Below are 13,317 nucleotides of genomic sequence, written 5' to 3'. Positions count from 1 at the left end.
TCACAGTAAACAGGTGGTATACCTATTCGATAAACACATTGTGATCAATAATCCGTATAATTGTCACAGTAAACAGGTGGTATACCTATTCCATAAACACATTATGATCAATAATCCGTATAATTCTCAATGAAAACAGGTGGTATTACCTATTCGATAAACACATTGTGATCAATAACCCGTATAATTCTCACAGTAAACAGGTGGTATACCTATTCGATAAACACATTGTGATCAATAACCCGTATAATTCTCACAGTAAACAGGTGGTATACCTATTCGATAAACACATTGTGATCAATAACCCGTATAATGCTCACAGTAAACAGGTGGTATACCTATTCCATAAACACATTATGATCAATAATCCGTATGATCCTCACAGTAAACAGGTGGTATACCTATTCCATAAACACATTGTGATCAATAACCCGTATAATTCTGACAGTAAACAGGTGGTATACCTATTCGATAAACACATTGTGATCAATAACCCGTATAATGCTCACAGTAAACAGGTGGTATACCTATTCCATAAACACATTATGATCAATAATCCGTATGATCCTCACAGTAAACAGGTGGTATACCTATTCCATAAACACATTGTGATCAATAACCCGTATAATTCTCACAGTAAACAGGTGGTATACCTATTCCATAAACACATTATGATCAATAATCCGTATGATCCTCACAGTAAACAGGTGGTATACCTATTCGATAAACACATTGTGATCAAAAACCCGTATAATTCTCACAGTAAACAGGTGGTATACCTATTACATAAACACATTATGATCAATAACCCGTATAATCCTCACAGTAAACAGGTGGTATACCTATTCCATAAACACATTATGATCAATAATCCGTATAATTCTCAATGAAAACAGGTGGTATTACCTATTCGATAAACACATTATGATCAATAATCCGTATAATTCTCACAGAAAACAGGTGGTATACCTATTCCATAAACACATCGTGATCAATAACCCGTATAATTCACACAGAAAAAGGTGGTATACCTATTCTATAAACACATTATGATCAATAATCCATATAATTCTCACAGAAAACAGTTGGTTTAAATATTCCATAAGTTTCTAACAGCAGATTTTTTTAATTCTTTATATATATATATATATATATTTACTATTTTTTTCATTGCCAAGGGTAAGTATTAACACGGATCGGTTTTTATGAGGTTCTGAAATTATCTCTATAGAAGTGTAATAATACAATGAATGGTTTTCAGTGAGTGTATCTTTTTATGACTTATCTCGACATCATCTTTGATCTTTTTAAGTTTTGGATTCAATCGCCTTCAACAATCAGATGTGTTGATCCTTGATCCCTTTCAAATTATGTATTTTGCAATAACAAAATGAATTGCATATGAACTTGGTTCTAATATATCTATAAGAGTATTGGTGCTTTAAATATGTGCACAGCATATAAATTCCATTTACTCTGCTTATTTTATCAGGCCCCGCTTATTCAGGAAGCAATGCCATCCGTTAAGGCGATGGTTATTTATGGAGCAGGATGTATACTTCCTATCCGGAAATCAAAGGGATTACACTGGCTACAAACCTGAGTAGCCAAGGTAAAATAGAAAAGCTTTCTGAATGCATTATAATAAGACTAACATGTTATTGTCCATTCTGAATCGTTTATATCTTTATGGCTTATGTCAATATTTTTTTCTTTATATCACTACTGCCAAAAATCATTATATTTTCATCCATAGTACAGTAAAATGAGTATATACAGTCATGAAGCATGAAGCAAAGTTGTGGTCTACAGTTTCATTTCATATTTCGCATGTGATTCCTGTATGTATGTTTCAAACTAATTTTACATTAAGCATCGAAAGCAAGAATATCATAGTGCATAATGTGTTCTAACTAATGTTGATAAAGCAGCAAACATGATACTGTCCGTATGAATGAATTTTACTGCTTTAAAAGTCACCAGCCTTATGGTTTTTAATAGATAACTGAAGAAAAAAAACCTGTAATTTTTTTCACTCACTTATGACACATATAACTTAAACAATTTTTAAAAAAAAAGTATTCTGAAGTATGCCATTTTGTAGCAGATATATAGTAACAGATTTTGCAGCAAATAAATTTAAAAGATAGAGTATCAATAATTATGTGATTGAGATTATCACTTTTGAACTACCAGGACTCGATTTGAAGGAGAATCGGCCGATGATAAAGTTAGTGCAAATCAATCAATTAATGCAACCTACATACTACACGAAAGAAAATTGTATTGGTGTTTAAGTTTAGATAAAAATCAATCACCATAAATGTATTGCACCGCTGTAGACAACATATAAAAACAGTTATAATTCAAAATCTAATATATTTAAGTCAACATACGTAATACACGAAAGAAAATTGTATTGGTGTTTAAGTTTAGATTGTTGTCAAAATATTACAAATGAACTATAAATATCAATATAAACCAGTTCAGAACGATAAATTACAGCTCGGATAAAACTCTTTTTCTTCTTATTTTCAAAGGCCCGCTACATTTCAGAAAAAAATGTTTATGAATAACTTTTACAACTTCAGAGCACGCATATCGATGGCCTAATATGGAGCACCAAGAAAAGTAAATCTTAGTTACGATGAAGGTTCATTTTATTGTTTCGCCACTTGGTGTGCAGTGATAAGAGCCAACTAACGCGAGGTAATTATAATGTACCAAGACGCCGGAAAATACAGAGAGACCCGCGATATGAAAATCAAAGTTTCGTTTATCTATTTTAAATTGTTATGGAAGTAATAACGCCTGTACTTAACTCAACAAAATTATCCAAGTTGTTTTATAGTCACATTTTAGAAATTCAGAGTTCTTTAGGGTATGAACGTGTACCTTTTAACAAGAAATATTTACAAGGTTTTTATTGGGTTTTTTTTATTCCGTTGTGGTCACAAAAGAAAAAGCATTTCAGCATCCTCATATTATCCAATGAAAAGTTTGCGGCATTATTTACGGCAGCGGCTCAAATAGCATCACTTACGTCAGATTCCGATTTCTGCGCACATTATTAACTGCATGATACATAACTGTTTGGACGAGTTTACACAAGCGATGTCTATTTGATGATAGATAAAATGATAAAATAAAAGACGGTCTATCTGTGTCATTGAATCACGCAGGATAGTATATTTACACTCATGGTCACTTTTGTAATGAGGTCAACTGAACTGACCTTAGGATTCCGCTTACCTGGTCAGTCAACGCAAATAGCCTTACCTAATAATCTTGATGACGCTTTTGCACAGAATTATAAGTCAAAGTTATTACCTATTTTTTAATATTATAACACATTTATTATGTAAACTATTTCTTAGTTATGATATAACGTCATTGTACCCAAATTGATACCATACAAGTACATTTCTATTATATGATATTTGTTGCTTGGTGTGCTTCACTTATTGTCCATTCTGAATCGTTTATATCTTTATGGCTTATGTCAATATTTTTTTCTTTATATCACTACTGCCAAAAATCATTATATTTTCATCCATAGTACAGTAAAATGAGTATATACAGTCATGAAGCATGAAGCAAAGTTGTGGTCTACAGTTTCATTTCATATTTCGCATGTGATTCCTGTATGTATGTTTCAAACTAATTTTACATTAAGCATCGAAAGCAAGAATATCATAGTGCATAATGTGTTCTAACTAATGTTGATAAAGCAGCAAACATGATACTGTCCGTATGAATGAATTTTACTGCTTTAAAAGTCACCAGCCTTATGGTTTTTAATAGATAACTGAAGAAAAAAAACCTGTAATTTTTTTCACTCACTTATGACACATATAACTTAAACAATTTAAAAAAAAAAGTATTCTGAAGTATGCCATTTTGTAGCAGATATATAGTAACAGATTTTGCAGCAAATAAATTTAAAAGATAGAGTATCAATAATTATGTGATTGAGATTATCACTTTTGAACTACCAGGACTCGATTTGAAGGAGAATCGGCCGATGATAAAGTTAGTGCAAATCAATCAATTAATGCAACCTACATACTACACGAAAGAAAATTGTATTGGTGTTTAAGTTTAGATAAAAATCAATCACCATAAATGTATTGCACCGCTGTAGACAACATATAAAAACAGTTATAATTCAAAATCTAATATATTTAAGTCAACATACGTAATACACGAAAGAAAATTGTATTGGTGTTTAAGTTTAGATTGTTTCAAAAAGAGCTTACAAACTTTATTTTGATGCTTTGTTTTTCTTATTACAGTGCTTATTTTCATTGTTGGAACGATTAATATCATGTCTCGAAATTTCTAGTTTTGTCACATGATGTTTACCCAAATTGATACCCAGCAAGAAAAAATGTATAAAATTAAGAAAAATTAATTAAAATAGATTTTGTGATTTTACTTTATAAAGAGGACGTAGTTGCATTTATCATACCAAGTTATACTGAATACAGTTATACATTTTACTGTAAGAATTGTACAAGTGTTTTCACAACAGTACCTGTGCTAATTTGGTACCCGGTAGCACCACGTAATGACTTTGTGATATTTCAATGATTTAAATTCAGTTTTCTGTGGCATTCACCTAAGCTTATATATAGTTCCAATGTGGTTTATATGTTAAAAGACCACTATCAATCATTTTTAATGATTGTAAAAAAATATCGATGTAAAAAAACTACAAAAATAATTATGAATCAATCAAGTTACAAAATACATGTACTTGAATCTAGTAACAGTTTTAGTAAAAATTAAGATGGAGAAATAACGCTATACAAAGAGCAATTTGCACGTGACTTAATAAAAAAAATAATGTGTAATTATATTTTATCTATTTCTGTTAAGTGTTTGTATCTTAAATTTCATTATTTAAGAAATTTTCTTTGATGAGGCCTTACGCTTTGCAAAAAACACTATTATAGTACAAATAGTAATTGTCGCACGGCCACATTTCTAGGGACTAACACGTTTCAGACATAGTTATCTTTCCGAGAAAATAACAGAAATAGTTACATACAACGAAGCGTAATTATCAATAAACGATGCATCTTTGGTATCACCACTGAGAAATGAGGTAAACTCTAACAACACCAATGTTTTAGGTATTTTTTTTCAATTAGGGTATCAATTTTGGTACAGTATCAAGTTGGGTGAAATGACGTTAGAGTTAATAATAGAGTACCACTACCATAGCTACCTTGTTATACAAGAGTAATAGAAACACATTTAATCATTATAAAAAAAAGTTCTTTATTATCAAAAAAGTCTTAGATAGGGATACTCACCAACATCCCCAAATCCATCATTTATGACTTGTAATTAAAAACCTTTAAAAAGTTTTATTATTCAGAATGTATAACAATAAAACCGCAAGCGTAACGTTGACACGTGTTTTGTCATAGTTACTCCATTATATAAACAATGGTCCCTTCTGTAAAATACCCACTCATAATTTAAATGTACCTACATAAGGAAGGAACGGCTTATTTATGCTTAGGTCAACGTCTGTTTCACCTTTTATAGATTTCTCTGGAATACATTAGAGAACGTTTTATAAATATAGTATCATCACACTGAAATATTCCACAGAAAATTTAAATTGACGTGAAAGAAGAAAAAACGACATTGTAGAATGAATCTGAATTGCCATCCCCGATAATCCCTGTTGTTCATTTTACCGATATTATCACTATACAATGAACAATATTTTTTGTTTATTTTGCAAAATGTATTATGTAGTGAAGATCTGCTCATTTGTATCGTCCTCGGTTTGCTTCAAACTATTTGCCGTGATGTGTGACCTAGTACTGGGTTTCGTTTCATGGATATTTAATTGCTGAATAAAACATCCAACTGCACGCAAATGTCTGTATAATGTAACATACACGACATAAATAAAATCTGAATATAATTATAAAAACTAAACATATCACACACATGAAACATTAGAGTATATCTACCTACACTGTATGCCTCGAGTATCTGTCATAAATTATTCGGCTTTTGTACTTACATCCGGGTACACCAGGATACGCAAGGTCTCTCATTACGTCATCCACACCAGATAACCAACTGTATCAAATCTTTACTACCAGATACAACAAATGTTTCTATTATTCAAGGAAAACTACATTTGATATATTCATTTCGATTACAATACAATATCGGTTTGGTTGCGATTGAAGTTACGCATTTCTTAACAAGTATATGTGTGTAATAATACTAAACATCCAGCTTGTCCATCCTCTCCCAACTAGTGTGACTACATACCGTTCATTGTCAACTTTATTCGTATTTAGTAGATTAATATTATGTGATGTTAAAAGTTTTTATTATAATCTCTGACTGCATGCTGACTTGTTGGACAGCATTCAGGGAATCGCTGTATCCATTAAAATTATAATTAACAATAATATTCTAATGTTATGGTCCAATGTAAATAGTATGTAGTTCAGTTAGTTGTGATCCAAAAGAGAGATATAAATGAATTATGGTTTAAAGATTGAAATGTTCGTCTTACAAGAGCAAATACTGAATTGGTCTTTGTCAGCTTCCTGATGTGTATAGCTAATCCCATATTGCACATGATTTTATTAATACGCATGCATGGATTTTTTTTTTTTCTTTTTGAAGGAAAGTGGGTTGTTGTTGTTCATTAATTATTTTGTTTATTATTATTATTATCATCGCTTTTTAGATTAAGTACAAAAGCTTATATTTACCATACCCCCTTTGCTAAAATCAGGAAACTCAACACATCCATGATATCTTATAATATGTATTATTGAACAGAAAGAAACTTGTAAAGGTTCGATTCTTCATTTTCTACTTGCCATGTATTACTCTGGTACTTTTAAGTATTGACTTTCTTCTTTTCTACAATGATATACATTATGATTATATATTATAGACGTATCTTTATATGAAACTATATCATTGTATTGAGTGACAATTCAGAAAAAGGCAAATGTACACATGAACTAGAGATTTTAATTCACGTCTTTTTTTTACTATGCATTTACATATATAGATAAAAAATACTAGAAGTCCTTGCAAGGATTTATTATATCGTACACCGAAAGAGAACAAGTACCACAGAACGTACATATTGATTCGGATTATAAAGACGTTTTATCAACGACTGAAAACATTTCAAGGTCTGACTTATCGTCACAGTTTAGTGCCAGTTAACTTTGGATAAAACAAATCAATATGTTCACATGATTCACATACCCAGGCTTATATGTTCGTGTAGTTATATATACATCGATACTTACTGACAATAAACCTGAATGGCCATTGTGATAAGTATATTCTTTATATGGTATCAGAGGACATACTTTATATTAGCTATTTGTAACATGACATCATTTTTCTCAATTAATATCTTAAGAAGTTTTACCTATAACTTGTGAATGAAATGGGCAATGAGTGAACAAAAATGAAATCAAATTGAAGCTCATGAAAGACAATAGATGGCAATGAAGGACGATGAAGGTCACTGAAAAAACTATTAACAACATCGTATATAAAAGACAGACAATGAAAGAAAATAATGACTAATGAAAGACAATTAAGAATAACGAAGGTAAATGAAGACAAAGAAGATCAATGAAAGACAGTCAAAGATAGTGAAAATAATGAATGACAATGAAGACTAATGAACACCAAAGAACAATGGGAGCAAATGAAATACGATTTAATTCATATTTCATTCATTGTATGTCAATAAAAGGCAATGAGAGACGATGGATGCCAATAAAAAAGTCAATGAAAACAACGAATGACAATGAAAGGCAATGAAGGACAATAAAAAGAAAGAATGAAAATGCATGACAATGAGGGACAATGAAGGACCTGAATGCGGCCATAATCACACTTCAAACGAGCAAGCAATATTGATTTAGAGACCAGGGAAGTGATTCAAAAAACGAAAACAATTTGAAAAGAAAGGCAGTAGAAGATCGGGACAGAAAAATTTGACTAATTATGACATAGACTTATTGATGATAAACACAGAGGGACAAAGTGACTGTTATCGATAAATATGTAAATAGATCATCAGTATCTTATCATCACACACAAACAGATCATAGGGTTTATGTCAATAGTCTGTGATAGGCAGATCATTATAGAGATAGAGATAACAAATCGAGATAAATAAAGACAATTAAATTACATGGAGATCTAATGAATGGCTTTGTTTTTCAAATATAAGAAAGTATTTGCTTTAAAATCATCATCAAACATCAATTCTCAAAATTAAATAACAAATAAATTGTAGGCCCAAATTTGGAAACTTTTAGACAAAATCATCTTATTTCTTACACTCGTGAAATCCTCGCGCATGGCTATGAACAAAATAAGATCTAACATTTCTTCTGGTGTCTCATAAAAAGGAATACACAAAAGATTCGAGATTCTGACGAATTATATTTTATTCTATCAGCAGGAGCAAAACCGTCTCACAATAGGAAGTAGTGTAATTTTAAAGGAACAAATAATAATGATTTCGATATGCAGCAAAGTTTCAAGACTGAAATGGGCTGAGGGCAATTTTTATGGGATTGAACATTACCTTTGTTACATAGTATAATTCTGTAATTTAAAAAAACTTAATCAATACATTTTAAGTCAGAATATTTGCAGTAAATAAAACTTTTGAGAACATGAGTTTGGATCAAAAAGGACCTTCGAAGGCAACATTGAATTAATTCGATTTTTTTTAAAAGGAAATCGGAAGTTAATAGAAACCAATGGAAGAAGACTGTGTTATTTACTGCGGAAAGCAATATGGCGGCGCCCATGGATAAACAACGTGAACGTCCCAAAGTCGGTGTTGGCGTAATAGTTTCTAGCAAAAAGCATCCAAATTGTGTTTTGCTGGGTAAACGGAAAAATTCGACAGGCGACGGGATGTATGCGTTGCCGGGGGGTCATTTAGAATTTGGGTAAGTGACCAATTACAGATCCGTAGTAATGGTAGGTCCGCATTCCGTTTTGCACTTTTTGAAGGATAAATATATATCACGTTGGTCTGTTGTCATTAATGCCTAAAATAGACAATTATCAGTGTGTATAGACGATATTGATTGTAACTAGAAACTAGACTTCTTGGCCATGATTATATTATGTAAATAGTTTGTCTCTTAGAACGGTACAAGGGAGCTAATCCCTATATGTTATCAGGTTATTTGGCGTAAAACAGGCAACAGACTGCACATAATTTTGGATTGCTCTAAATTTGGACATATTCAAACTTCCTCTTTCATTATTTAAGTTACAATTAAATCTGTATTCTTGTATTTGTTTGGTGTTTAAACTCATCTAAAGTCATCGATACATCTTAGGTTAATATTTATTTTTAAGAATTTCTTTATTTTTGTTTTGGAAAAGTAGTGGGCCTTTAACGATGTTTCGCTTATTTTTTATCATATAGTATTCATTACAATTTACGTGTATAGATACGTCACGAGAGACTAAAAGCACATTTCCGATAATATATTAATCTAAAACATAACACGATTAGACTTATGATAACTTTGCCAAGTTGAAGCATAAATAAACAACGTAAATTCGTCATACTGAACTGGTTTTAGAAAAAAGGCAAATCTAGGCTCTGTATTTTTCGTTGTATACTAAACAGACAGTAGTCTGGGTTCTCTGTTCCATATGCATGTAGTTATACACCTCTACAGTGTCGGTCTCATTTCGCGGCCTTTATTTAGCATTAATCTTCTTTTTTTTCTTTTTTTTTTCAAGCTTGCATTGAAACACATAATTTCACTCTAATCAAGCATAGACGCGTTCACCGAGGAAACAAAATTACTCACAACAGAAACTTAAAAAATTTGATAAAATATAACATATTTAAATACATAATATTATGTAGTACACATTATGACAAACATGTGTATAGATAATTCAGATTTGCGTAGACTATATCAATGATAGGCATTATAATACTGAAGTTTCAATGGCTTTAAGCTTAAAAAATAAAGTTTTCTGTATCCATAAAATTTACAAACGACCATAAGACCATATATTATGTTGTTGTAAAGTAGCTAGACGATTACTTTCCTATATTTCTATAGAGAGGAATGGTGCGAGTGTGGGTCCAGGGAGTTGATGGAGGAGACCGGGTTGGTCCTAAAGGATATGAGTAATTGTGGAGTGGTCAACACCGTCATGGACACTGAGAACCTCCATTACATTGACCTGTTTGTACTCGGGGAAGTGGACATCACTCGCTTGGAGGAACCTGAAAACCGGGAACCACAGAAATGCGAAGGTCAATGGTCGTACACAACAATCAAGTAGCTCGAATGAAATCGGCATCCCAGTTATAAGCTGTGGCACCAACAACAAACTGTAAACTTTAAATAAACTATTTGTAGTTTTCCCAAAGTGTTACAATTCAATTTTTATCTCGACCAAACAAAGGATTATTAACAGCCATTCATTTTGAATTTGATAATTTAACATTGAACCATAGCTTGGCACGTCTGTTAGTTGTGTTGAATGAATGAATTATTCTCCTTATTTTCACTCCTTGTATTTACAAAGACGGGCCAATTTTCATGAGTTTTGACAATATTTGTGAAAGAAAAACGTATGAATCTCGTGGCCAACCATAACAAACGATTTAAGAAATTATTTAAGATGCACATAATAATTGGCATTGTATTGCTCCTAGCCGTCCTGAAACATTGCATAAAACATGTAGCTATGTTACCCGGATTTTACTAGACTAAAATAAATTTCTATCATGCCATTTCGATCAGTGCTATACATTATAATCTAGATCTACTGATTCTTATTTTTCTTTCACTGTTCCAATTACTTTACTGAAGATTTATTTTAATGGTATTTTCTTTTCATTTGCTGTAACTGTCAGTGTCTTAATTTATTTAGGTTTTAGGAATTAATTTGTAAATTTGTAAAAATAATTGATGTTGTAGTTCGACATATCTCGTTTATTTCCTGACATGCTGTTTTTTCTCTTTACAGGGTGGGACTGGTTTAATTGGGACAGTCTTCCTCCACACGATCAACTTTTCCTACCTTTACGTCTCCTCATCAACCAAGGCTTTCATCCTTTCAATGGAGCTAATGAACCTTATCCACAAACTACCGACAGACCATCCACGTGGATCCCTAACCATCACAAACGTCCCGGAGTTGGTGTCGGCGTGTTGGTGACGGATCCCTCAAAACCCGGCTGTGTCCTGCTGGGAGTCCGGAAGGGGTCCACAGGAAGTGGCACATTCGCATTGCCGGGTGGACATCTAGAATTCGGGTGAATTAGGATATATTTGTGTGGATGTCTTCGCTAATTCAGCTTTCAAACTGTTAGTGATTTGGTCGTTTTCGAGAGCTCTGTGTTACTATAGTGATAGTGATCACGTATCAAAATGTTCTTTTCCTAATTTTACGGAGATTGAACAAAGACAACATAAGTGAAAAATTCACGCCACCAAAAATTCCACTTTTTTAAAGTTAACAATGTAGGTTGAATTCGCCATTTCCCGTCAAAGTGGGTCAATATAAATCTTGTAATGTAAGAAAACTTGCATAATTTTGGTTAATGTACTGTAACCAACTAAATACTTTAATTAGTTAGGATTTTCGACAGAGTAACAGTTACTTGATTTTAATCATTTATTTGTGTTTCATATTCGTGCCATATTTACTAAGGCTTTTCTACCAATTTAATAATTGCATCAATATGGCAACATGTACTGTATGCGAGAGCTGAAAAGCACAGCCTTACTGTGCGTTCAAGCACAGGTTTACGACGCGCAAAAAAAAAATATTAAAAAATACTAGACCTGTGGTTCAAGTGAAATCCCATTTACCACCACTCTCCATGAAAAAAATACCTATTCAAATACCAGTCCACCACTCTCGTACTAAAATGTTTTGTGTATTCTGCACAATCTCATACATGACAAGGTTGCTCTTCAACCTACGTATATAATATTAACCTAATTTTCTATTATAGAGAGAACTGGTGTGAATGTGGGTCACGTGAGACACTTGAAGAGACGGGATTGGTCCTCAAAAACATGTCGTTTTGTCGGGCTGTGAACGCCGTAAACCCATCAGAAGATTACCATTACATCACTCTATTCGTCCGTGGTGAGGTGGACAATGGACAACCACAAAATCTCGAACCGGAGTTCTGTGAAGGTCGGTAATCTTTACATAGTTACTCACTAACTGGTGCTGATACAGTTGTATACATCTTGTTATATCACATTAGTTTAAATGACGTTTTACAACTTATATGTAGTTTTCAGAGGTACATGTATTACAATGTCTGTAATTATATTTTTTCTATAATTTATGAAGTCAAATTATTAAAAATAGTACATTTTAATTACCGTTATTGCCCTTTTATAGTTTGATACATATATTGAAAATTAATATCAGTTCATGATTGCACACACGTAATAGACATACAGTTGAACATATATAAGAATTACATCATGCTTTGTTCGATGCAAATAACTCATTGTATTCTTGTTACAATTTGTTTTCTTTGTAGGATGGCAGTGGATAGAATGGGAGAAGTTTCCACCCTCAGACCAGCTGTTTTGTGCACTTAAAGTATTAAGACTACAAGGATATGATCCCTTTGTATCAAAGTAAAAGTTCATATATTCTTATAGAATGGTGTCATTTTTACTTAGAAAGACATAAACAGTGTTGGGTATAGTGTATATCTAGTATTCAGAAGTGGAATAATACAGAAAAAATATCTCATTTCATCATCATCATCATCGTCATCATCATCATCATTCTCTATTTTTTATTGTGATTTCCCATTTTCATTTACGTTGTTGTTTAAATTGTATTAGCAGATTTCTTCAACTGAATCTGGTTCATATATCAAAGCTTTACAGTGGTAACGATTAGGCTTTAGGGTGAACATACATTTGTATATAACTATGTTCCCAATACTATTGATATAGTAATTCCTTATTGTCTAATACTATTGATATAGTAATTCCTTATTGTCTAATATTATTGAAAGTACCGTACTATGTAACTGTAAATTTTCATAAATGTGTTCATAAACCAATGCAATTGGCTTCTGTCCATGGGAACAATGAAACTGCAACTTATTGCTTTATAATACTGTACAGTACTTATTTAACCAGGCTATTGGAGGTGATGTTACTTTTGTACATGTGTAATTGTTCATACATTGTTATGCTATAACAAAACAAAACTTGTTTACGTAATACTCAAATGAATGCATCACATTAAACATGT

The 13,317-nt window shown here is 32.1% G+C and overlaps 1 protein-coding gene and 1 long non-coding RNA gene across 2 annotated transcripts in view; one reads left to right on the top strand and one right to left on the bottom strand.

Moving 5' to 3' along the window:
* LOC138332983 (uncharacterized) overlaps positions 1–13,317 on the bottom strand; it is a 323,160-nt gene that overhangs the window by 157,972 nt on the left and 151,871 nt on the right. The gene's annotated exons all lie outside the window — the stretch shown is intronic.
* LOC138332976 (uncharacterized) lies at positions 8,794–13,034 on the top strand. Its single transcript, XM_069281060.1, has 5 exons — positions 8,794–8,987; positions 10,131–10,327; positions 11,047–11,335; positions 12,041–12,228; positions 12,587–13,034. The coding sequence occupies exons 1-5, from the start codon at positions 8,830–8,832 to the stop codon at positions 12,688–12,690; spliced, it is 936 nt and encodes a 311-aa protein (XP_069137161.1). The 5' UTR covers positions 8,794–8,829; the 3' UTR covers positions 12,691–13,034.

The sequence above is a fragment of the Argopecten irradians genome, chromosome 10, assembly GCF_041381155.1.
Source record: "Argopecten irradians isolate NY chromosome 10, Ai_NY, whole genome shotgun sequence".
In the NCBI taxonomy this organism is placed as follows: domain Eukaryota; kingdom Metazoa; phylum Mollusca; class Bivalvia; order Pectinida; family Pectinidae; genus Argopecten; species Argopecten irradians.
Note: the sequence above shows the minus strand (reverse complement) of the source record. Positions and strands in the feature narration are given on the sequence as shown.